Source organism: Aotus nancymaae, unplaced genomic scaffold (genome assembly GCF_030222135.1).
Source record: "Aotus nancymaae isolate 86718 unplaced genomic scaffold, 86718_ANA_hifiasm-v0.15.2.pri h1tg000108l, whole genome shotgun sequence".
Taxonomy (NCBI): domain Eukaryota; kingdom Metazoa; phylum Chordata; class Mammalia; order Primates; family Aotidae; genus Aotus; species Aotus nancymaae.
In genome coordinates, this window is record NW_026988523.1 from 30,469,235 (window position 1) to 30,496,045 (window position 26,811).

General features: G+C 40.5%; 1 protein-coding gene across 3 annotated transcripts in view; it reads right to left on the reverse strand.

Moving 5' to 3' along the window:
• ARNT (aryl hydrocarbon receptor nuclear translocator) overlaps positions 1-26,811 on the reverse strand; it is a 63,132-nt gene that overhangs the window by 31,265 nt on the left and 5,056 nt on the right. For all 3 annotated transcript variants that reach the window (XM_021674277.2, XM_021674276.2, XM_021674278.2), the window contains exons 2-5: positions 13,755-13,866; positions 7,642-7,686; positions 3,409-3,453; positions 1-45 (exon numbers count right to left, since the gene is read on the reverse strand). In XM_021674277.2, coding sequence (XP_021529952.2) covers positions 1-45; positions 3,409-3,453; positions 7,642-7,686; positions 13,755-13,866 — 247 coding nt within the window. The remainder of the gene's footprint in view (positions 46-3,408; positions 3,454-7,641; positions 7,687-13,754; positions 13,867-26,811) is intronic.

Consider the following 26,811-nt stretch of genomic DNA (forward strand, 5'->3'; position numbering starts at 1 on the left):
CTGGCAAGTCTCTCTTTATCCGCAGAGCTCTGTTCATCATCTGACCTAAAAATAGAATTAATGAACTAAGCTAAAATTAAAATAAAAAGGAAGGAAGGAGGGAGGGAGGGAGGGGAAACAGAGAGAGGGAAGAAAAAGAAAAGGAGAAAGATGAGAGAAAAGGAAATAGAATAAAACAGATGGAGAGAAGAGAGGAGGGAAATGGAAATATAGGTAGGAACCTTGACTGTAACTCTACAAAGTCATCTGTTAGGATAAAGAAAAAGTAACTTATAAAAGTCAACATAAAAACAAAGCCAATATATATTGTAAATTAACATGATCTAAACACAGAAAGTATTTTCCCAATCAATCTCTGTAGGGACTAAAGATATACAGAGTCTGAACAAGAACCGACCAAGGGAATTCAGGAATACCATTTTCATACACTTCTCCCAATCTGGAAAGAAAATGATATCCACGTGTGCTATTCTATAATGAAAAAATGAAAGACAGAGTAAATTAAAGATGAGAGTATCAAACAAGTGATCACAAATATAATCTCTCTCCCTCCCTCTCACACAAACAACACAGGCACATGCCACACAATGACAAAATAACCAACCAGATTTCACTGGAGAAATTATATAAATAAAACTAAGAGCTAGGTTTCTGGCATCTCCTCTATTATTGATTTGTTCCTAAAATAATTCTTAACTTTGATTCTGTCCCTTTACCATTTCTCTGCAGTATAGCCACTGGAGAAGGATACAAAGAACCATCACTAAACTTTTCCAGAAAACTGAGATACTGTAATGATGAGTGGCAACTGAAGAAATGGCAAGGTGCTGGCAGGCCAGTGTGACAGGAATGTGTCAATTCCATTTTAAATATATTTATTTTATATAGATAAAGAGGCCCTGAATAAAATGTCTAAGTATGACAGGTTAACAAGCTGAAAGATTATTTAGCTATTAAAAATGGCAAATACAGTAACTGTATCGGGAACGGTTTTATAAAACAAACAATCAACAGAAAATAACAGTAACAATGAAGAGGAATGTAAAAATTTATGCATATATTCTGATGACAAGAGAAGGAGAATTGAGTGATATTCAGCAGTTTAGAGTTTTACATTCCTTGGGTGATTTCTTCTAGATATTTCCTTAACAAACTATAAACTTTTTTTTTCAAAAAGTTGAGCAATTTTTACCTTTTGAAGACCCTCTATTAAATTCCCAAGGAGGATACATGAGGTGCACTCCTTAACAAATCATATGAATGAATTCTGTTGTTTGAAAAAAAAGTTAAGCATCTAAAATTCCCATTTCTATTGCTACTGGTACTACAGATCCGTAATCCCTTATCCACCTCAATAATTCTGAATGAAATATATGTACATTATTAAGCAGGACAAATGAAGACTAAAATCATTCAGGTCATGTTTTCTCGGCTTTTTGAAATTTCATCAAGATATTGTAAAACTGTACTCCCAATAATAATTGATGGCCTGACTTTTTAATGAAGCTTGAAAAACTAACTTCTCATTTTAGATATGGTTCACATCGTAAAGACTTTACAAGTATCTATTTCAATTAGCCTACATAAATAAATTATTCTTCAAAAACCTCTCAACTTCACTCATTTCCTGCTGCCACTGCCACTCTAGCCTGGGCCCTCATAATTTTATAGCTGCATATTATTTCAATAGCTTCCCATCTACCTCCCTATAGTCCTACAGTCCATCTCTTTAATCAGTTCTATAACTGCTACCAGAGAAATATCCCTACAGTGCATTTTGTATAATATCCTCTAATTCAAAGCCTGAGATGGCATCTTACCACTTCAGAATAGTTTTAAACTATTTCCCTTATCTCTCTACATCAATGGTTCTCAAAGTATATTCCCAAGACCAGGAGCATCAGCAACAAATAAATACTAAGTGCTCAGTTAATCACTGGATTTTGAAATAACAGATTATTCATTTTTCTGAGGTTGCTGCACACTTAATTTTTTAAAAAGAAATAATATATTGCCAAATGATATTTAATATAAACTTTCTAAAAAGAAAACTGACATTTGAGTTAAGAAGAATTTAATAAAAAACAAAGTATATTTCATCATCTTGATAGGTAATATAAACAAATTTAAGTTTATTTCAATCAAAACTCTACTTGCCACAAAAACTGTTTCCTTACGGTCATTTTTTTTTTTTTCCCTGAGATGGAGTCTCGCTCTGTCACCCAGGCTGGAGTGCGATGGCGCCATCTCTGCTCACTGCAACCTCTGCCTCCCAGGCTCAAGCAATTCTCCTGTCTCAACCTCCAGAGTAGCTGGGATTATAGGCACCCACCACCACGCCTGGCTAATTTTTGTATTTTTAGTAGAGATGGGGTTTCACCATGTTGGCCAGGCTGGTTTTGAATTCTTGACCTCAAATGATCTGCCTGCCTCGGCCTTCGAAAGTGCTGGGATTAATCACAGGCGTGAGCCACCACACCTGTTCTCTTACTGTCATTTTTAAAAGAACAGGACCAGCCAGGCATGGTGGCTATGCCTATAATCCCAGTATATGGGAAACTGAGGTAGAAGGATCACTGAAACACCAGAGCTCCAGGCTGCAATGAGCTATGATCATGCCACTGTACTCCAGCCTGGGCAACACAGTGAAAACAGTATCTCTAAAATATATATGTGTATGTATATATTATATATGTGTGTGTGTATATATATACATGTGTGTGTCTGTGTGTGTGTGTGTGTGTGTGTGTGTGTGTGTGTGTGTATGAATAAAATAATAGGCTGGGCATGGTGGCTCATATCTATAATCCCAGCACTTTGGGAGGCTGAGGTGGGTGAACAGCTTGAGGTGAGGAGTTTGAGACCAGTCTGGCCAACATGATGAAACCCCATCTCTGCTAAAATAATTATTACAATAATTAGACAGGCATGGTGGCACATGCTTGTAATCCCAGCTACTCAGGAGGCTGAGGCAGGAAAACAGTTTGAACCCAGGAGGCGGAGGTTGCAGGGAACTGAGACTGCACCACTGTACTCCAGCGTGGGCGACGGAGTGAGCCTCCATCTCGAAAAAATAAAATAACGAAACCATTAACTGTATACCTATTATTTGTAGATCCATTTAGTGATAAATACAAGCACAAAATCCATAATTTGTGCTCCTATGGACATCTCACAAGCACACTGCTTTAGTTATCACATACGCAGAAAAACACTGTATAAAATACACTGCTAATTTGAAGCCATGCCACCTGTACATAAATGATAGGTATAATATTAAGTTTCACATACTTCGAAACAGGAAAGAGATTAGACAGAGAAATTCGGTCTCATCCAGAAAAAATTAAAAGTCAACATGCTAGGACTGCCTGGTTCTACGACATGGATCAAGATGCTCTACTATATTACCTGGCAAACCGCTCCTTATCGTTAGACATCTGATCATCATCGCACCTGAAGAAGAAAAAGATTGTTTCAAAGCATTACACTGGTTACATTTATTTCACTGTGAAATGAAAACTAGAAAGGGGTTGAAATATTCAATAGGAAAAAAGCCAATGGAAAAGCATCACAAAGTGATAGAAATAACAACAGCACCCCATAGAACTTAAAAGACCCACAATTATTATTTGTCAGGTTTCTGGTATTTCCATTACCCTCACCAGACACACCAAAAAAAGACAATGATCTAATGATAACACAGCTGACTGGCCTCTCAGCACTATTCTAAAGTAAGGGATAGTCTGGGTTTTTTTTTTAATTATGGGAAAAAACACATAAACTTTACCATATGCCATTTTTTTTTTTTTTTTTTAGACAGAATCTCGCTTTGCCGCCCAGGCTGGAGTGCAATGGCATGATCTCGGCTCACCGCAATCTCCGCCTCCCAGGTTCAAGCGATTATCCTGCCTCAGCCTCCCAAGTAGCTGAGATTACAGACACGTGCCACCATGCCCAGCTAATTTTGTATTTTTAGTAGAGACGGGAGTTTCGCCATGTTGGTCAGGCTGGTCTCAAACTCCTGACCTCAGGTGATCTGCCTGCCTCAGCCTCCCAAAGTGCTGGGATTACAGGTGTGAGCCACTGTGCCCAGGCACCATATACCATTTTTAAGTGTATAGTTGAGTAGTGTTAACCATATTCACATTGTTGTACAACAGATATCCAGTAACTTTTTCATCTTGCAAAACTGAATCTCTATACTCATTAAACAGCATTTTCTCATTTCTCCTTTACCCCAACCCCTTAGTAACCACCATTTTACTTTCTGTGTCTATGAATTTGACTACTGTAGATACCACATATAAGTGGAATCATACAGTATTTGTCTTTTTGTAATTGGCTCATTCTTTTAGTATAATGTCTTTAAGATTCATCCATTTTGCAGCATATGACAGGATTTCTTTCTTTTTAAGGCTGAATGATATTTCCTTGTATGTACATACTATATTTTCTGTATCCATTCATCTGTCAGTGGACATTTGGGTTACTTCCACCTCTTAGCTACTGCACAAAATGGGCCAATAAACATGAGTGTGCAAATATCTCTTCAAGATTCTGCCTTCAATTATTTTAATATACACATACCCAGAAAAAAGAAGGGGGGGCCGGGTGTGGTAGCTCACACCTGTAATCCCAGCACTTTGGGAGGCCAAGTCAGGTGGATCACGAGGTCAAGAGATTGAGACCATCCTGGTCAACATGGTGAAACCCCATCTCTACTAAAAACACAAAAATTAGCTGGGCATTGTGGCACATGCCTGTAGTCCCAGCTACTCGGGAGATTGAGGCAGAATTGCTTGAACCTGGGAGGCGGAGGTTGCAGTGAACTGAGATCACGCCACTGCACTCCAGCCTGGCGACAGAGTGAGACTTGGTCTAAAAAAAAAAGAAGAGGGAAAGGGAATTTGGTGGTGCTTTTCTCAGGCATAATAATCCCTCTTGGTAAGATAAACTATGATAGTCTTTTTTTATGGTTAGGAAAAGGACAAATGAACCTCTCTTTGGATCTGCATGTAGTTGTGACTGCTGGATTTTGTGGAAGCAATGACTCAGGGTTAGAGCTAATTGACAGGTATAAAAAAAGACTAGTGGTTACCCTCATATCTTTCATACACAGTGAAGTTCCACAAATAGCATATATCTTTATAATTCAGGATTCTCAACAGGAGGAGTTCTCAAGCTGTTTAGAAAAAGTCTGTCTTTTCCAGAAGTTGAAATCTCTTCCCTTCTTCACATTTATTGAGACTCATTAAGTCTCAAGAGACCTCTTAGAGAATTACTTCCACTTGCAACTATTTCTTTATGACAGCCAAGTCACGGTTGTTGTTTTCAAGAGTATTTGGCAAGGTTCATCAACTAGTCAGTAGCCAGAAATATGAGCCTTAACTTTAAATGTTACTATAAAAAAAGTAGATGTTATTAACTGTATGAAGCATTATAAAACTAAACAATGGCAAGCAATTTACAATATGGACCTCCTTTGTGTAAAAACAAAAACTGGTGGGATGAGTGTGTGTACGTGCACACATACACATTTATATACAATTGTATACACACTGAATATTTCTGGAAGGATACTCAACAAACTGGAAACTGTAGTTGTCTCAAGAGTTCTGAAGGTCCAAAGTGAAAAGAAGATGTGCTTTCACTGTATATAACTCTGTACTGTTTTAAATTTTGGTGTTTTTCTTTTTTTTCTTTTTTGAGACAAGGTTGCCCAGGTTGGAGAGCAGTGGCACAACCTTGGCTCACTGCAACGTCCACCTCCAGGACTCAAGCCATCCTCCAGCTACTCAGCTTCCCAAGTAGCTGGGACTACAGGCACACACCATCACATCTAGCTAATTTTTGTAATTTTTTTTGTGCAGATGGGGTTTTGTCATGTTGCCCAGACTGGTCTTGAACTCCTGAGCTTAAGTAATCTTCCCGCCTCAGCCTCCTAAAGTGCTGGTAATACAGGTGTGAGCCACCATGCCTAGCCTGAAATTTCTGTAATAAAATACACTTATATTACTTTCCCAATTTAAAAAAAAAAGAAACTTAGTTAATAAACTAATAAATAAGAAAATAAATAAATGATATTAAATCTAGGCACCAACATAATTAAGTCATTAAAAAAAAAATCTCCAATGTCTGTTACTTGGCAATGTACAGACTACCTGGGTAGTATTTTCAACTCTGGGAAGAAAAAAAGCAGGTTGCAGTCAAAATTATCTTCCTTTCTTTGAGTCTTACTGCTTTTCTTACTTAAAAACAAGACAAGCGATTGGTCTTCAGCAAGAATACCTCCCCTTTCTGAAAGAACTCCTTCATCAAAATATTAAAAAGTACAATCTGAGGCCGGGTACAGTGGCAAATGCTGTAATCCCAACACTTTGGGAGGCCAAGGTGGGAGCGTCACTTGAACCCAGGAGTTAAAGACCAGGCTGGGCAACATAATTTTAAAATTAGCCAGCTAGTATGGCTTACACCTGTAATCCCAGCTACTTGGGAGACTGAGGTGGGGGGATTGTTTGAGCCCTGGAGGTCAAGACTGCAGTGAGCCAAGATTGTGCCACTGCACTCCAGTCTGGGTGACAGAGTAAGACCCTGTCTCAAAAAAAATAATAAAATAGACCAGGCATAGTGGCTCATGCCTATAATCCCAGCACTTTGGGAGGCCAAGGTAGGTAGACCATTTAAGGACAAGAGTTCAAGACCAGCATGGCTAACATGGTGAAACCCTGTCTCTACTAAAAATAGAAAAATTAGCTAGGTGTGGTGGTGAATGCCTGTAGTCCCAGCTACTCAGGAGGCTGAGGCACAAGAATCGCTTGAACCTGGAAGGCAGAGGTTGTAGTGAGCCAAGATTACACCACTGGACTCCAGCCTGGGCAACAGAGGAAGACTCTGTGTCAAAACAAACAAACAGTCCATTTGAAAAGCTCCAGAAGATTAATTACTCAAAAATACAAATTCCAATTCCTGCTACCTATAACAGGAGTCAACAGGTATCAGAGGGTATGACAGAGTAGTACATTAATAACCCCTCAACCAATGAATTACACCTCCCAGTATGTACTCCCTTGTGTAACCCCCTCACACACTCACAACTGAAAAATATGACTTGCTTTGGCCAATGGGATACCAAAGCCATAGCAGAGGCTTGGTAAGCACTTGCACACTGGGACTTGTGCTGTAGACTGGAGCCATCACCACGTGAAGAAATTCAGTCTGGTCTCCTTGAGGATAAAAAAAACCACAGAGAGAGAAATACCCAGCCATCCCAGCTGAGTCCAGTTCTCAGCTGACAAGCTAAGAATGCAGTCTTATGAGTGAGTCTAGGTGAGATAAGCAGAATAAACATGCAGTCAATCCACAGAATTGAGAAATAACAAACTGTTATTCTTTTTAAGTTACAAAGTAATAGAGAAGTGATACAGAGGGTTTGTAAATGCTATCCTCTCCTTACTGAGGTCCTTTCTCCAGAGATATTAATGAAATGGTTAAAAATTTTCTGAGATATAACACGAATATTTATAGTTTTAGGATGAAGTGCTCTCCTCAGACCTAAGGACAAAAATTTATAAGTCAGAGGTATAACAATTATAAACTAATTTTTAATATCAGACATCTAAGCAAAGTTTTTCAGTCTCTTACCTCAAAAATTTACCAGTCCCTTCTCCATCATCATCAAAATCCAGCCTGAGGAAAGCCAACAATAAATACTTTAAGCCTGCTGATAATACAGAACATTAAGAAATTAAAATTTCTCAACACAAGCTACCTATACACCCACCCAAACTGAAGAAGGAAAAGAGGAAGTGGCAGAAGCCAAACACAGTTACATTACCTCTTCCTCATAGGGCCAAACTAGGCAAAGAAGTACAAAATTGTGTACGGGCATGGTGGCTCACACCTGTAATCCCAGCACTTTGGGAGGCTGAGGTGGGTGGATCAACTGAGGTCAGGAGTTCAAGACCAGCCTGGTCAACATGGTGAAACTTCATCTCTACTAAAAATACAAAAATTAGCCAGGCATGGTAGCGGGCACCTGCAATCTCAGCTACTTGGGAGGCTGATGCAGGAGAACTGCTGGAACCCGGGAGGTGGAGGTTGCAGTGAGCCAAGATCACGCCACTGCACTCCAGCCTGGGCAACAACAGCGAGATTTCATCTCAAAAAAGGAAAAAAAGTAGTACAAAACTGGGCAATAGAAAAAAAGTACCTTCTCCTACCTTAACACTTTCCTAGAGTAGCAGTCAATCTTTGCCAAAGTTTGGCATTAGACTACAACCTCTACAAAGGGAGCAGGAATCCACTCAGAAAAGATAAGAAAAAAATTAACATAAATAATTCAGGTACATGTTTCATTTCTATAGTCTTCTCTAAGCTGTGTTACCAAACTTCTGAAACATCTTTCAAAACAGTGATCTTACACAAATGAGTGACTCAGCCTAAGAAGATTGTTAGATAGCCGGGTGCGGTGGTTCACGCCTGTAATCCCAGCACTTTGGGAGGCCGAGGCGGGTGGATCACGAGGTCAAGAGATCAAGACCATCCTGGTAAACACGGTGAAACCCTGTCTCTACTAAAAATACAAAAAATGATCTGGGCATGGTGGCGCGTGCCTGTAATCCCAGCTACTCAGGAGGCTGAGGCAGGAGAATTGCCTGAACCCAGGAGGCGGAGGTTGCGGTGAGCCGAGATCGCGCCATTGCACTCCAGCCTGGGTAACAAGAGCGAAACTCCGTCTCAAGAAAAGAAAAAGAAGATTGTTAGATAATGTTTCTTTCCTTAATTAATCTAATAAACATGTAATATATAGTACAGTCAAGATACTGTGCTAGATGAGGTAAAAACAAGAACCTTCCCCTCAAGGGTCTCTTCACCTAGAGAAATACAAATACAAAACAAATAAGAATAGAAAAGTGCCACATAAGGTGTACAATCAACATGCTATCAACATTCAGTGAAAGAAGAGGTAAATTTCATTTAAGGAGGTTAGGAAAGATTATAAAGAATAAAATAGGCCAATCCCCTTGTAATCTCTGTACACTATTGAACCAAAATATTGCTCATGCTACCACCTTAACCTAGAGATCACTGTTTTTACTTCTACTAGTGGGATAACTTGGTATTATGGGCCTCTAGATGGGTTGCATTTGAAGTATATATACAGCATCAATCCTGAAAGGGTTTGCTCCTCTTCCTCCTTCCTGAATCCCCTGATCACCTGTGAAAATCCTACCTATCTACCCAGTAACTCCAATTCTTTCTTCCTCTCACTCTTTCTTTTTAAGAAACAGGGTCTCACTTTGTTGCTCAGGCTAGAGTACAGTGGCATGATCACAGCTCACTGCCGCCTTGACTCCTAGGCTCAAGGGATCCTCCCATCTCAGCCTCCCAACTAGCTGGGACTATAGGAGCATACCACTGCACCCAATTAATTTTTTTTTTTTTTGAGATAAAAGTATTGCTCTGTCGCCCAGGCTAGAGTGCAGTGGCATGATCTTGGCTCACTGCAACCTCCACCTCTCAGGTTCAAGCGATTCTCCTGCCTCAGCCTCCCGAGTAGCTGGGATTACAGGCGTCTGCCACCAAAGGGGTTTCACCATCTTGGCCAGACTGGTCTCAAATTCCTGACTTCATGATCTACCTGCCTCGGCCTCCCAAAGTGCTGTGATTATAGGCACAAGCCACGGAGCCTGGCCCTAAATTTTTTTATTTTATAAAATCTCAGCCAGGTGTGGTTGCTCACACCTGTAGTCCCAGCACTTTGAGAGGCCAAGGCGGGTGAACTGCCTGAGCTCAAGAGTTCAAGACCAGCCTAGGAAACATGGTGAAACCCTATCTCTACAAAAAATACAAAAACTAGCCAGGCATGGTGGCACATGTGTAGTCCCAGCTGCTTGGGGATGGGGGTGGGCAGGGGGGAGACAGCAGGCCTTGAGCCTAGGAGGTTAAGGCTGTAGTGAGCCGAGATTGGGCTACTGCACTTCAACCTGAGTGACAGAGTGAGACTCCATCTCAAAAAAGAAAAGGGGCCAGGCACAGTGGCTCATGCCTGTAATCCCAGCACTTTCGGAACCAAAGCAGGTGGATCACTTGAGGTCAGGAGTTTGAGACCAGCCTGGCCAACATGGTGAAGCCCCGTCTCTAAAAATACAAAAATGTACTGGGTGTGGTGGCGCACACCTGTAATCCCAGCTACTCAGGAGGCTGAGGCAGGAGAATTGCTTGAACCCAGGCGGCAGAGGCTACAGTGAACTCAGATCGAGCCATTGTACTCCAGCCTGGGTGACAAGAGCAAAACCATATCTCAAAAGAAAGAAAGAAAAGGAAGGGGATAGGAAGAGAGGGAAGGATGGAGGAAGGGAAAAGTAATTGCTAAGTCAAGGAAAAAAAATCTCGCCATTTTTCCTAGGCTGGTCTCAAATTCTTGGGCTTGAGTAATTCTCCTACCTCAGCCTCTCAAAGTGCTGGCATTAATAACTCCATTTTTAAGAATCTAAACAAATAATATGAAATAGGAAAAAAAAGTTTAGGTACAAAGAAGTTCTTTGTAGCATTATATATAACAGCAAAATCTTCAAAACAATTTAAATAACCCAAAACAGGAAGTACATCCTTTCATGCAACCATTAAAAATTATGTTTATATAGAATATATAACAATCTTTTTTAAAAAGGGCAGAGTGAAGTAGGTCACATCTGTAATCTCAACACTTTTTAGGAGGTTGAGGTGGGAGAGCTGCTTAAGCACAGTAGTTTTAGAGCAGCCTGGGCAATGTAGTGAGACCTTGTCTCTAAAAAAAAAAAAAAAAATTAGCTAGGTACAGTGGCATACGCCTGTGGTCCCAGCTACCTGGGAAACTAACATAGGAGGACTGCTTGGGGCCAGGAAGTTGAGGGTATAATGAGACATGATCATGCCACTGCACTCCAGCCTGGGCAACAGAGCAAGACTCTGTCTCTAAAATGTGTGTGCATCGGGGGTGGGGGGTATTTTTTTATTATTTATATAAAGTGAAAAGACTGGATGTGCACGGTGGCTAATGCCTGTAATCTGAGCGTGTGTGTGTGTGGTGTGTGTGTATTGCTTATTATTTATACAAAGTAAAAAGAACGAACAGGCGCAGTGGCTCATGCCTGTAATCCTGGCACTTTGGGAGGCCAAGGCGGGCAGATCACTTGAGGTCGGAAGTTGGAGAACAGCCTGACCAACATGGAGAAACCCCATCTCTACTAAAAATACAAAATTAGCCGGGGAAGGTGGTGCACACCTGTAATCCCAGCTACCTGGGAGGCTGAGGCAGGAGAATCGCTTAAACTCTGGAGGTGGAGGTTGCAGTGAGCCAAGATCATGCCATTGCACTCCAGCCTGGGCAACAAGAGAAAAAATCCATCTCAAAAGAAAAAAAGAAATGACAAGACCAGGCTATATAAAACTATATAATTACATAACTATTGGAAACAATTTATATATAAAGACTGAAGGACATGCACTAAAAAACATGGAAGTACATTTTGGCCATTTTATTGTTCTTTCTAACTTTCTGTATTTTCCAATCTTTCTTTAAAAGAAATATTAGGCCAGGTATGGTGACTCATGCCTGTAATTCCAGCACTTTGGGAGGCCGAGATGGACGGATCACAAGGTCAAGAGATTGAGTGAGCCCATCCTGGCCAATATAGTAAAACACTGTCTCTACTAAAAATACAAAAATTAGCTAGGTGTGGTAGTGCCCACCTATATAACCAGCTGCTCAGGAGGCTGAGGCAGGAGAATCGCTTGAAACCGGGAGGTGGGGATTGTAGTGAGCTGAGATGCCGCCACAGCACTCTAGCCTGGAGACAGAGTGAGACTCTGTATCAAAAAAATAATAAAATAAAAATAAAAGAAATATTAAAAGACTTCTTTTAGGACAGGTGAGGTGGCTCACACCTGTAATCCCAGTACTCTGGGAGGCCAAGGCAGGAGGACTGCTTGAGGCCAGAGTTTGAGGCTGCAGTGGGCCATGACTGTGCCTCTGCACTCCAGCCAGGGTGACAGAGCAAGACCCTGTCTCTAAAAGAACAAAAAAAAATTTTTAAAGACTTCCTTTAATATATTTTTCTGATTACCAATCATACATGTTCATTTCAGAAAATCTGAAAAATCAAAAACAAAAGAAACCATAAATCACCCATAATATTATTACATAGAAATCTGTGTATTCTTTCAGTGTTTTTTCCTATGTACATGTTATACATATTTTTGATAGTGAAATACTATCATAACCTTTCTTAACAGATTGTGAACATTTTTCTATACTGAAACATATGTCACTTCTAACTACACAGCATTCCATTTTAAATATACTAGAACTTTCTCAAGTGATGCCTTAATTTTAATATTTATAATACTTCTAATTGTTTGCTACTATATGTAACCATAACACGGTGTTAAAAAGAGTAAACTACAAAGCTAAACTGGCAAAGTTCATATCCTATATCTGACACTTACTAGCTTTACAGTCTTAGAAAGTTACTTATTTACCTTATGCTTCAGCAAATGTGTTAAAATGTGTAAAGCTCCTGAACACATATCAAGTCTTAATATGTTACTCATGCTACCATTTAACCCAGGCATCATTCTTCTGTTACTATTGGTGGGACAAAAACCTAAAGACTGGTTGTAATTAGCTATATAATTTTTAAAAAGAAAAAGAAGGAAAGGCTGGGCATGGTGTCTCATGCCTGTGATCCCAGCATTTTGGGAGGCCAAGGCAGGCAGATCACGAGGTCAAGATATCGAGACCATCCTGGCCTGAACTCTGTCAGAGATAGGGTGAAACTCCATCTCTACTAAAATTACAAAATTAGCCAGGCGTGGTGGCACACACCTGTAGTCCCAGCAACTTTGGAGGCTGAGGCAGAAGAATCGCTTGAGCCCAGGAGGTATAGGTTGCAGTGAGCTGAGATCGTGCCACTGCACTTCAGCCTGGTGACAGAGTGAGGCTCTGTCACAAAGGAAAAAAAAAAAAAAAAGGTAAAAGGGAAATTTAATACCAAAAAGTAAATAAAATAGTGCCCACTCCTCCAGGCCCCTCTAAAACAACCTTCTTTCTGAATCTTTTCTCAATCTTTACTAACCAAATGTGTATTTCCATACACAGAAAAACATAGCACCAAATTTGTTCCTTCCTAACAAAACTAGGCATAGTCTATCATATCTTTATGTGTATAATAATTATTTCTGTCAGAACACAAGCAACTTTGAGACAAGGACTGTGTCTTATTTATCTTTGCATCCTACTTGGATCAGCACAATGCCATAACACTAATTAGGAAATTAATAAATACTTTTGGAACTGAATGGACTATTCCAAACCAAGCAACTATCGATATCTTGGAAGAGAGCTATTCTAGAGCTCAGCATTCTCTAAATTCAGAAAAGCATCCTATCAAAATGATTCTGAGAATACAGACACAAAGCTTAATCAAAGTAGCAGTTTTCTTAGGCATAGTGAAATCTCTGGGCTTAGCTATAGTCCTTTATCTTACAGAAATTTTTGGTTTAAAAAAAGAACTGCTTACACAGGAAACTTAGATAAAAACATAAATTGTTCATAAGGAAAAATTCAGGGACTAAGGAGACTTATATGACAGTAGTACAGTAAGTAATCAAGTTGAAGAGTTACAGTCAGGAATAGCCAAGTGGCTTCAGCAACTAAATAAATGAAGCTGGTTTCTGGAAAGACATTCGTAACACACTACACTCAAACTTACCCTGGCCGTCGCTTAATAGCCCTCTGGACAATGGCTCCTCCACCTTGAAGTCCAGGTCCAGGGTTTCCAGAGGCAATGGCTGGACCCAGTGATGGGACATCTGATGTCATTTCTGTCAAGAAAATAACGAAGTAAACATTTTTAAAAAGATGGTCCTTGCTTATCATCAGTATCATCAAGTTAGCTAAAAGAAAGGTTCAAGCTATAGACAGTCTCAGCAGTTTGCTAAAAATCCCAAATGCTCGTATCCAGATTGCTCTTCTTGCTTTTTTTTAAGACCAGGTCTCACTCTGTTGCCCGGGCTAGAGTGCACTGGTGCAATCATAGCTCACTATGCCTCAGTCTCCTGAGTAGCTGGGACTACAGGCGCATGCCACCACGCCCAGCTAATTTTTGTATTTTTAGTAGACACGGGGTTTCACCATGTTGGCCAGGATGGTCTCAATCTCTTAACCTTGTGATCTGCCTGCCTTGGCCTCCCAAAGTGCTGGGATTACAGGCATGAGCCACCGCACCTGGTCTTTTTTTTTTTTTTTTTAAGACAGTGTCTCGCTCTATCTAGCCAAGGCTAGAGTGCAGTGGCATGATCTTGGCTCACTGCAGCCTCCCGTGCTCAAGTTATCCTCCTGCATCAGCTTCCCAAGTAGCTGGTACTACAGGTGGGCACCACCGCACCTAGTTGATTTTTTTTTTTTTTTTTTTTTTTGGTAGAGACAGGGTCTCACTATTTTACCCAGGCTGGTCTTGAACTCCTGAGCTCAAGAGTTCAGGAGCCCAGCCTTGAGTACATTTTATCTCTGATTTTTTATCTCAGTTTATATATACCTAACTCTGTAATCAAAACAGGTACAGGCTGGGCACAGTGGCTCATGCCTGTAATCCAAGAGCTTTGGGAGGCCAAGGTGGACAGACCATTTGAGCTCAGGAGTTCGAGACTAGCCTTTGCAACACAGTGAAACCCCATCTGTATAAAAACTACAAGTTATCCAGCATGGTGGTGTATGCCTATAGTTCTAGCTACTCAAGAGGCTGATGTGGGAGGATCACTTGAGTCTGGGAGGTCAAGGCTGCAGTGAGCCATGATTGCACTACTACACACCACCCTGGAAAACAGAGTGAGACCCTGCCAAAAAAAAAAAAAAAAGGTACATTTTTGTATTTTTTTCTAGTAAAAATGGAGGCCTGATCTTCAACTTGCTCTTGTCATTTAACTATACATCATGCATATCTATCTACACACACAATCACACACACATATCTCATTATTTTTGTTAGTTCATACTGTATAATGCACAATATTTTGTGTATCAAATAACAGTATCAACAGAGTGAAAAGCCAATCTATGGAATAGAAAAAAAAAATTCTCTTTTTTTTTTTTTTTGAGACAGAGTCTTATTCTGTCACCCAGGCTGGAGTGCAGTAGTGTGATCTCAACTCACTGCAACCTCCGACTCCCAGGTTCAAGTGATTCTCAAGCCTCAGCCTCCCGAATAGCTGGGATTACAGGCATGCACCACCATGCCTGGCTAATTTTTATATTTTTAGTACAGATGGGGTTCCACCATGTTGGCCAAGCTGGTCTCGAACTCACGACCTCAGGTGATCTGCCTGTCTCAGTCTCCCAAAGTGCTAGGATTACAGGCGTGAGCCACCATGCCAGGAAGAAAATAATTTTTCAAATCATATATGCAACACAGAATTAATATCCAAAATATATAAATAACAACCAGGCACAGTGGCTTACACCTGTAATCACACTTTGGGTGGCTCACACACTTCGGGAGGCCAAGGCAGGCATATCACCTGAGGTCAGCAGTTCAAGACCAGCCTGGCCAACATGGTGAAACCCTGTCTCTACTGAAAATACAAAAATTAGCTGGGCATGGTGGTGGGTGCCTGTAATCCCAGCTACTCAGGAGGGAGGCTGAGGCAGGGAGAATTAACTGAACCCAGGAGGCAGAGGTTGCAGTGAGCTGAGATCACGCCACTGCAATCCAGCCTGGGCGATAGAGTAAGACTCCACCTCAAAAAAAAAATAAACAAATAAAAAATAAACAAAATATAAAAAGAGCTCCTACAATTCAAGAAAAAGTAAAACCCAATTTTAAAAGGGGCAAAGAACTTGAATAAGCATATCTACAAAGAAGATATACTACTGGCCAATAAATACATGTAAAGTGCTCAACATAACTAATCACTAGGGAAATGCAAATCAAAACCACAATGAGAAAGCATTTAATAACCACTAAAATGATTATTATCCAAAAATACATAAATAAATAAAGTATTGGCAAGGATATGGAGAAATTAAAACCCTTATGCATTGCTAGTGGAAATGTAAAATGGTGTAACCACAATAGAAAACAGTATGGAGATACCTCCAGAAATTAAAAATAAAGCGAGGTGCAGTGGTGCACACCTGTAGTCCCAGCTACTCAGCGGTCTGAGGCAGGAGGATCCTGAGTCCAAGACCAGGCTGGGAAGCACAGCAAGACACCATCTCAAAAAAAAAAAAAATTAAAATTAAAATAGAATTACCACATGATCCAGCAATTCCACTTCTGGGTATATACCAGAAAGAATCAAAAGCAGGATCTCAAAGAAACATTTGTATACCCATGTTCATAGAAGTACTATTCAACAATAGTCAAGGGTGAGGGCAACCCAAGTGTCTATCTACAAGTTAACAGATAAAGAAACTGTGGCTGAACATGGTGGCTTACACCTGTAAGGCTAGCACTTTGGAAGGCCAAGACAGGAGGATCATTTAAGTCCAGGAGTTCAAGACCACCCTGGGCAACATAGTGAGACCCCATCTCTACAAAAAATAAACAAAATTAGCCACCCATGTGGTATGTGCCTGATTACAGGTGTGAGCCACTACACCCAGCCACGGTTTTGGTAATTTTCACCAAAAAAAAAAAGGGTCATACTATACAAACTGTCCTGACTTACAATGGTTCCACCTGGGGCTTTCCACCTTTATGATGATGGGAAACCACTACAATTTCATCACAATGTACAGTGTTCTGTGAGTTACATAATATCCAACACTTTATTATAAAGTAAAATTTGTTAGATTATTTTGCCTACTGTAGGCTAATGTAAGTATTCTACACACATTTAAGGTGGTCTAGGCTAAGCTATAATGTTTAATAGGTTAGGTGTATTAAATGCATTTTTGACTTAGGATATTTTCAATTTACAATGGGTTTATTTAGACATAACCCCACCATAAGTCGAGGACCATCTATATTTATTCTGAACTTTTTCTCTTCTATGTAACAATATATTGTTATGGCAATAAATACAGGTGTAAGTCATTCTTTTTAATAGTTACATAGTACTCTGTACTATAAATGAATAGTTATGACATTCAAACCTTCACTATCATAATGTTTCAATGAACATCATTGTGTATCTTCATTCACAGGTGCCACTACTTTCGTATTATTTCTGAAAATGACTCCCCGGGGCATAAGACTAGGCACATTTAAAACTTTGATTGCCCATTACCCATCAAGGAAGTTATACCAATTTAGAGCCTCATTGACTGCATCAATTTATCCATATCTCCAACAGCATTATGTTTTGGCAATCCTTCAAATTTTGGTCATTTTCTTGGTAAAAAAGGATTATCACTGTTACTTTAACATACATTAAGGCTGAACATATTTTTATGTTACTGCTAATTTTTCTATTTCAGCCTATAAATTTGAAATAGTGAGCATATGTTACTTTTCTAAGAAAAAACATTTGTTTCCATTAAAAAAAAAAGTTCAGGGCTAGGCACAGTGGCTCATGTCTATAATCCTAGCATTTTGGAAAGCCAAGGCATGAAGATTGCTTGAGCTCAAGAGTTCAAAACTAGCCTGGGGCAGGCCGGGCACAATGACTCATGCCTGTAATCCCAGCACTTTGTGAGGCCAAGGCGGGCGGATCACCTGATGTTGGGAGATTGAGAACAGCCTGACCAACATGAAGAAACCCTGTCTCTACTAATAATACAAAAATTAGCCAGGCATGGTGGCACATGCCTGTAATCCCAGCTACTTGGGAGTCTGAGGCAGGAGAACTGCTTGAACCCAGGAGACGGAGGTTGCAGTAAACCGAGATCGTGCCATTGCACTCCAGCCTGGGCAACAAGAGTGAAACTCAGTCTCGAAAAAAAACAAAACAAAACACTAGGCTAGGCAACAATGAGACCCTGCCTCTATTTAAAAAAAAAAAAAAAAAAAAATCATACTTTTAGTAATAAGTTTATACAGGATATAAGAGTACCATGGAGGTCAGGTGCAGTGGCTCATGCCTGTAATCCCAGCACTTTGGGAGGCTGAGGCGGGCAGATCACTTGAGGTCAAGAGTTCGGGACCAGCCTAGCCACGGCAAAACCCTGTCTCTATTAAAAATGCAAAAATTAGTCAGGTATGGTGGTGCACATTGATAATCCCAGCTACTTGGGAGGCTGAGGCATGAGAATCGCCTGGGAGGCAGAGGTTACAGTGAGCCGAGATCACGCCACTGCACTCCAGCCTGGGCAACAGAGTAAGACTCTGCCTCAAAAAAAAAAAAAAAAAAAAAAAAAAAAAAAATGTCTAGGGAAATTCAGAGAAAGAAAAGACAATCCTCGTTTAAATCAAGGCCTGGTATAGTCCCTTGCAGAGAAAATGCTCAATATGAAGAAGAAACTGAAGGAAATAAGGCAGGCAGGCAACCAGCCCACAGGGAAGTTTCAAAAAGGTAAATCAAGCTGGGCCTTAAAAAAAGTAAAGAAGGCTGAGCACAGTGGCTCACACCTGTAATCCCAGCATTTTGGGAGGCTGAGGCAGGTGTATCACCTGAGGTCAGGAGTTTGAGACCAGCCTGACCAACATAGTGAAACCCCATCTCTACTAAAAATACAAAAAATGAGCTGGGCATGGTGGTGGGCGCCTATAATCCCAGCTACTCAGGATGCTGAGGTAGGAGAATCACTTGAACCCGGGAGGCAGAGGTTGCAGTGAGCCAATTGCGCCACTGCACTCCAGCCTGGGCAACAAGAACAAAACTCCACGTCAAAGAAAAAAAGTAAAGGAGAAAAAAAAGGCATTCCACGTAGATAAAAGACAAGAGAAAATCTAAAGGGAGATATGAAAATACAGTTATGCAACACTTAACAACAGGGATACATTCTGAGAAATCGGTCATTAGGAGATTTCAACATTGTATGAATATCATTGAGTAAACTTACACAAATCTAGATGGTACAGCCATAAACACCTAGGCTATATGGTATAGCCTATTACTCCCAACCTGTACAACATGTTACTATACTGAATACTACAGGCAACTGTAACTCAATGGTAACTATTTATATATCTAAACATAGAAAGGTGTGCTAAGACCTTATGACAACTATGATGTGACTGGGCAATAGGAATTTTTCATCTCCATTATAATCCTATGGGACCATCATCATATATGCAGTCCTTTGATGACCAAAATGTCATTAGGTGGCACATAACAGCAACTGTGAAGAGCTATAAGGAAAAAGACCTATAAAAGGTAAGACGTCAAGTGCTAACCGAGAGAAAGCCTTGAATGTCATGATGAAACACCTGCATCAGATTCAACAACAAAAATACAATTTTAAGTCAAACAAGATGAAAATATAAATTAAAAGTAATCTGACAGATTTAAAGTTTGAAGTAATAGAAGTAGGGAGACAAGACTAATCAAAAACAAGGTGATAAAGGCCTAAATGAGGATGGCAGGATGAAAAGGTAGTTACTTCTAAAATTTTTAACTACGCAACTTCTGAGTAAGGATAGTGGATTAAATGTATCTAGCTAGATCTACTTTCTCTTCTCACTCACATACAGGAAAAAATTTTAAAAAAGAAAAAATGTTTACACAAAACATAAAATCACAAGGATGGAAAGAATAAGAGAAGAAGAAAAATAACTTCTTTGAAATTAGAGGTAAAATGGACTATTGCCCTGGGAGATCGACAAGAACTAAATCCTGAACTGACAAGGGAAAAAGTAGAAAACCAACTCAATTTACACTATGGAATCCCCAAAGTCTCAGAAGCTGGTGGCTCTAGGTACCTCTGGGTATGCAGGGTGGGGTGAATGAAGTAAAAATAAGGAGAATTAGTTCAACATCTGTTTACTACACAGATGGATTCCTAGATCCTCTTCTCTATTCCTTCTAAACAAGGCAACTACCCCTCCCCATCCTGTCAAAAGACAGATTTACTCTTTGGAGAATATAAATCAAAGGTCTTGCAGTCTAGTGAACACCAGGCAAGTGAAACTGAGAGAGCTAGACAGAAAACAGGAAAACTAACACCAATGTATGCATACCACGTTTCATTTTTCTTCCGCGTTGTACTGCCTATTTCCTATATTCCATATCTCCACTGTGTTGGTTTACTCTCTCCTACTGGTGGAGCCTATTGTCTAGTGGATCCTGAAAAGGTGTAGGAATACCTTGGATATATAAAAATATCTTTCTTTAATTTCACTAATTGATAGTTTGCTTAGGTATGAAATTCTAAATTAGAATTTATTTTCCCTCAGAATTTTGAAGGCGTTGCTCCAAGGTCTTTTTGTTGTTGTTGTTGTTGTTTTGTTTTTCTGTGCTCTTGCGCCAGTGGCGCGATCTCAGCTAACTGCAACCTCTGCTTCCCAGGTTCAAGCAATTCTCCAGCCTCAGCCTCCGTTTTCTCTGGTACTACAGGTGCACATCACCATGCCCAGCAAATTTTTGTATTTTTAGTAGAGATGGGGTTTCTCGATGTTGGCCACGCTGGTCTCAAACTCCTGACCTCAGGTGATCCACCTGCCTCAGCCTCCCAAAGTGCTGAGACTACAGGTGTGAGCCACCACGCTGGCCTACTCCAACATCTTCTACTTTCTAGCATGACTACTGAGAAATAAATACAATCTGATTCCTGAATCTTTTGAATGTGAACAATCTTATTCTCTCTGAAGCTTATAGAATATTCTCTTTCTAGCTGATGCTGAAATTTCAGCATAATGTGCCTTGATGTTTCATGGACTCTTCAATCTAGAAACTAATGTCTTTCACTGTGACATTTTATTTAAACGGAAATAAAGAATTCTGTTAAAACAAATAAAAATGATGCCACTGGAGAGAAGGAAATGAGGAATAGGGAGTAAAGGACTCTCTTACAATGTTTTTTATAACATTATAAAACTAAGTCATTAAATATTAATATATGCATGCATAGTTTTGATTTAAATAACATTTATGTATGTATGTACACACACACACACACACACACACACACACACGTATATTTGGCAAAAGACCCAAGAAGAGGTAATAACCCAGATAAACACATAAGAAGTAAAAAAATCCAAACACTTATAGTCCCTTAGCCTGGAGAAATGAAAAACTGAACTTTAACAGTCATGATAGATACAGAAAGGTAGGAAGGACAGCAGATTTGAAGGAAATGCTGGTGAGTACATACAAATATAGGATGTTAAAGATTATTGAAATAGAGGCTGGGCACGATGGCTGACACTTGTAATCCCAGCACTTTGGGAGGCCAAGGCTGGTAGACTGCTTGAGGCCAGGAGTTCAAGACCAGCTTGGCCAACATGGTGAAACCCCGTCTCTACTAAAAATACAAAAAATTAGCCAGATGTGGTAACACATTGTAGTCCCAGCTAGTCAGGAGGCTGAAGCACAAGAATCATTTGAACCCAGGAGATGGAGACTGCAGTGAGCCAAGATTGCCCCACTGTACTGCAGCCTGGGCAACACAGAAAGACTCTGTCTTTAAAAAAAAAAGATTACTCAAATAGAGCTAGGCATAGTGTCATACATCTATAATCCCTATATTAGGGAGACCAAGGTGGGAGGACTACTTCATCTCAGCAGTTCAAAATTAGTCTGGGCAACATAGTGAGATCCCATCTCTATAAATCAAAAAAAAAAAAACTACTCAAACAGAGATGCAGCTGGGCACAATGGCACACACCAGTAGGTCCAGCTACTCAGGTGGCTGAAGTGAGAGGACTGCTTGAGCCCAGGAGTTCAAGATCAGCCTGGAACATAGTAAAACCTTGTCTCAACTTAAAAAAAAAGAGAGAGACAGATGTCTTTTAAATAGACAAAAACATAGGAAAGTAATTTATGTGAGAAGCCAGAAATGAAATTTTTGAAGTCTTTGATACATAAAAGATAAATGAAGGGTGATATGGTTTGGCTCTGTGTCCCCACCCAAAACTCATGTCAAATTGTAATCCCCAGTGTTGAAGAGGCAGCCTGGTGGCAGGTTTTTGGATCATGGGGTTGGTTTCTAATGGTTTAGCACCATCCCCCAGTGCTGTCTCATGATAGAGTTCTCAAAAGATTTGGTTGTTTGAAAGTGCGTAGCACCTTCCCCTTCTCTCTCTCTATCCTGCTGGCCATGTAAAGACATGCTTGCTTCCCTTTAGCCTTCCACCATAATTTCTTGTTTCCTGAGGCCTCCCCAGCCATGCCTCCCATACAGCCTGTGGAACCATGAGTCAATTAAACTTCTTTTCTTCATAAATTACCCAGTCTCAGGTGGTTCTTTACAGCACTGTGAGAATGGACTAATACGAAGGGAATGGAATTGGCCAGGTGGTTCGCACCTGTAATTCCAGCACTTTGAGGGGAAGAGGTGGGCCAATCACGAGGTCAGGAAGTCAAGACCATCCTGACCAACACGGTGAAACCCTGTCTCTACTAAAAATACAAAAACTAGCTGAGCGTGGTGGCACACCTGTAGTCCCAGATACTCAGGAGACTGAGGCAAGACAATTGTTTGAACCTGGGAAGCGGTGGTTGCAGTGAGCCAAGATCACACCACTGCACACAAGTCTGGCAACAGAGCAAGATTCCATCAAGAAAGAAAGAAAGAAAGAAAGAGAGAGAGAGAGAGAAAGAAAGAAAGAAAGAGAGAGAGAAAGAAAGAAAGAGAGAGAGAAAGAGAGAAAGAGTGAGAGAAAGAGAGAGAGAAAGGAAGGAAGGAAGGAAGGAAGGAAGGAAGAAAGGAAGGAAGGAAGAAAGAAAGGAAGAAAGGAAGGAAGGAAGGAAGGAAGGAAGGAAGGAAGGAAGGAAGGAAGGAAGGAAGGAAGGAAACCAAAGAGAATGGGATTATAGTAGGTACCATCTGAATGTTCAGTTGAAATAGGAAGGCAAGCAGCTAGGAAGGCAGGTAGGTGGACAAATGGAAAGAAATGTAGGAAACTGCCTGGTTTACTGTTTAGTTAACAGTTCTAGCCCCAACCAGGCACTGTGGTGTACACCTGTAATCCCAGCTAATTTGCAAGCAAAGGTGGGAAGATCATTTGCGCTGAGGAGTTCAAGACCAACCTGGGCGACATAGCAAGACCTTGTCTCAAAAAAGAGTCCTAGCCTCAAGGATGAGAATAGAAAAGTAGAAGCGTACTGAAAAAGAAAAAGAAAATATGCAAAAAGGACAAAGAAGGAACAATCAGTGATAAAGGCCAAATAACACAGTGTCTCTGAAATCAAGTTTCAAGGAGTAGCTCAATTATGGAGTATCAAGAACTTGGAGAAGGATTCTAATAACAACCCTAAAAGCTGCAATGCATAATTATTCATGCCTGTAATCTTGGCAATCTGACAGGCCAAGAGCAGGAGGATCACTCGAGGACAGTAGTTCAAGACCAGCCTGGGCAACATAGCGAGACCCTGTCTCTAAAAAATTTAAAAATTAGCTGGGCATGATGATGATGGTGCAAACCTACAGTCCTAACTACTCAGGAAACTGAGGACGGAAAATCTTTTGAGCCTAGGAATTAGAGGTATTGCAGCGACCTATGGTCACGCAATTGCACTCCAGACTGGCTGACACAGCAGGACCTTGTCTCAAAAAAACCCTTAAAAGTATTTAAAGAATTGAAACACAGAACTAGGATAAAGAAATATAGAAGGTTACAGAAAAGATTTTAGGAAACTGTTTTTTTTTCCTGGAGACAGGACCTTCCTCTGTCACCCAGACTACATACAGTCCAGTGGCATGATCATGGCTCAGTGCAGCCTCAACCTAGCAAGCTCAAGAGATCCTCCCACCTCAGCCTCCCAAGTAGTTGGGACTATAGGCATCCACCACCACACCTAGCTAATTTCTTAATATATATTTTTGTGGAGACAAGGTCTCACTATATTGCCCAGGCTGTCTCCAACTCCTGGGCTCAAACAATCCTCTCACCCTGGCTTCCCAAAGTGTTGAGATTACAGGTGTGAGCCTCCACACCCAGCCTGGAAACTACTCTTCTAGTTCCTTTTTTCAGCACCTTGCACTCAGTTCTCCATCCAAGCAATGCCTTGTCCCCTAGGCTGCCTAATGTGGTATTTCACCCTTTTCATCTACAAAAAAGACGATACTCCACCTAGCTCTTTCTCAAAAGATATCCAATGTAGTACATTTCAGTAGGAAAGTGACTCTAAGTCACAATGGAAAAAATCTTTTAACTAAGAGATTAGGAATGATGACTGTGTAGATGGACTGCCAACAATCAAATTTTGTCTCTACATTCTAGTAGCTATGTGACTTCAGACAAGTTACTTATTCACTCTCTGTGCCTTAGTTTCTTCATCTGTAAAACAAGGATAATAATACTTACCTAACGCAATTGTTATAAAAATTAAATGAGAACAGCTGGTATATATATTACTAATAAATGTTAGATATTATTATAGTTAGATTAAATTCATAATATCAATGGCTCAAATAGTCTTATCCCTTCAAAAGTATTTTTATAGTAACAGTGTATAAAGGGATGAGCCTCCAAAGCTGGGTTTTATATTCATTTTTATTCAATAAATATTTATTGAACTCTAACCCCATATACTAGGCACCCACTCACTGCAAGCACTGTGGTGCTACAGTGAACAAGGAAAGCAAAAGTTCTGCTCTCATAGAACTTATATCCTAAGTGTGCTGGTTTGGTTGTTTTTTTTTGAGACAGGGTCTCACTCTATCTCCCAGGTGCCCAGACTGGAGTGCAGTGGCACAATTATGGCTCACTGCAGCCTCAACCTCCCAGGCTCAGGTCATCCTCCCATCTCAGTCTCTCGCGTGGCTAAGACTACTACAGGGGATGCCACCACACTCTGCTAATTTTTTGTATTTCTTTTTTTTTACAGATAGGGTTTCATGTTGCCCAAGCTGTTCTCAAACTTCTGGGCTCAAGCAATCCACCACCTCAGCCTCCCAAAGTGCTAGGATTAAAGGTATGAGCCACCACGTCCACCCCTAAGTACACTGTTGAACCCATAAACTTACTTATCCATTCAACTACAGCGAAAACATGGAGGGAAAATATAAAATGGACCTGGTACAGTGGCTCGCACCTGTAACCCCGGCACACTAGAAGGCTGAGGCAGGAATACTGCTTGAGCCCAGGAGTTTGAGACCAGCCTGGGCAATATAGTGAGACCCAGTCTCTACCTAAAATAAGTTAATAAAAACTTTAAAATAAGAAAATATACTGATGAAAATATGAAAAGTGACATAAATTTGAAGAATTTATCTGAAAAGCTGGAGACAGTTGCTAGAGACTAGACATAGAGACTAGTCAACAAAATAGGACAGTATAGTCTGGCATACAGAAGGAACTTAAGTATCCACTCCTTTCCCTGGGTTTGTCTCTTTAAGTGTAAAATGATAGGCGTTGTCCTATTTCCAACCTGAAGATTCACTGATGTCTACCTACTAAAGTCATCATGGCATATTAGACAGCATTCTTAAAAACAGATGGCTATGGCCTGGCGCAATGGCTCACGCCTATAATCCCAGAACCTTGGGAGGCCAAGGCGGGTGGATCACCTGAGGTCAGGAGTTCAAGACCAGCTGACCAACATAGTGAAACCCCATCTCCACTAAAAATATAAAATTAGCCAGGTGTGGTGGCGCATGCCTGTAATCCCAGCCACTCGGGAGGCTGAGGCAGGAGAACTGCTTGAAACCAGGAGGCGGAGGTTACAGTGAGCCAAGATCGAGATCGCACCATTGCACTCCAGCCTGGGCAACAAAAGCACAACTCTGTCTCAGAACAAACAAACAAAAACAGATGGCTCTACAAGCAGGACCTATCATTAGGTGTGGGTCGTGAGCCCAGACTCTACTGAGTTCAAGCCCTGCATTTCAGAAGGGGTTTAAATGTGCTGTTTTACTGTTAAATCTAAATGAAATCAGGTATACAACCATAAAAACATTTGATAGCATTGACAGAATGTTTTACCCTTGTGTACCCCTTTATGGTACTGTACCACCATTAACATTTTAAACGAATCTTATCACCAGTCTAGGGGGAAAAAAAGACAGCTCCAAAGCCAGTTTTGAAAAATCAATGATTCAAATTTTGCTAGTTTTGGAATTAAACATCCCCAAGATGTCATGGCCTACATTAAATCAAAGAAAAAGAGTATAGTTGCCTTGACTGGTGCAATTTAGTTTTTGAAGATCAACCACCAGTTGACACTGGAAATCGGTACCGTTACTGCCTGAGAGGAAAGCCATCCACAATAGAGAACCAAAAAGGACCTTCAAAAAACACTCATCAAATGTATTATTCTCATCTCTTAGTGGACTGTTCGAGGAGAAGGGAGGACTGAAACACAAAAAATTAAGTTGAGGGACCACTATTTCAAGATGACAAGAAAACTAGAGTTCCAAAAATACAGAAGTTTCTATTTCTTAATTTCTAAGAAAATAAAGATTCAGTTTGGTGATATAAATCTATTATATAAAAAGTATGCATGGCTCACAGGCTCACACCTGTAATCCCAGCACTTTGGGAGGCCAAGGCGGGCAGATCACTTGAGGTCAGGAGATTGAAACCAGTCTGGCCAACATGGTGAAACCCCATCTCTACTAAAAACACAAAACTCAGCTGGGTGTAGTGGCATGCGCCTGTAATCCAGCTGCTCAGGACGCTGAGGCAGGAGAACCGTTTGAACCTGGGAGGCCAAGGTTACGGTGAGTCAAGATAGTACCACTGCATTCCAGCCTGGGAGACAGAGTGAGACTGCCTCAAAAAA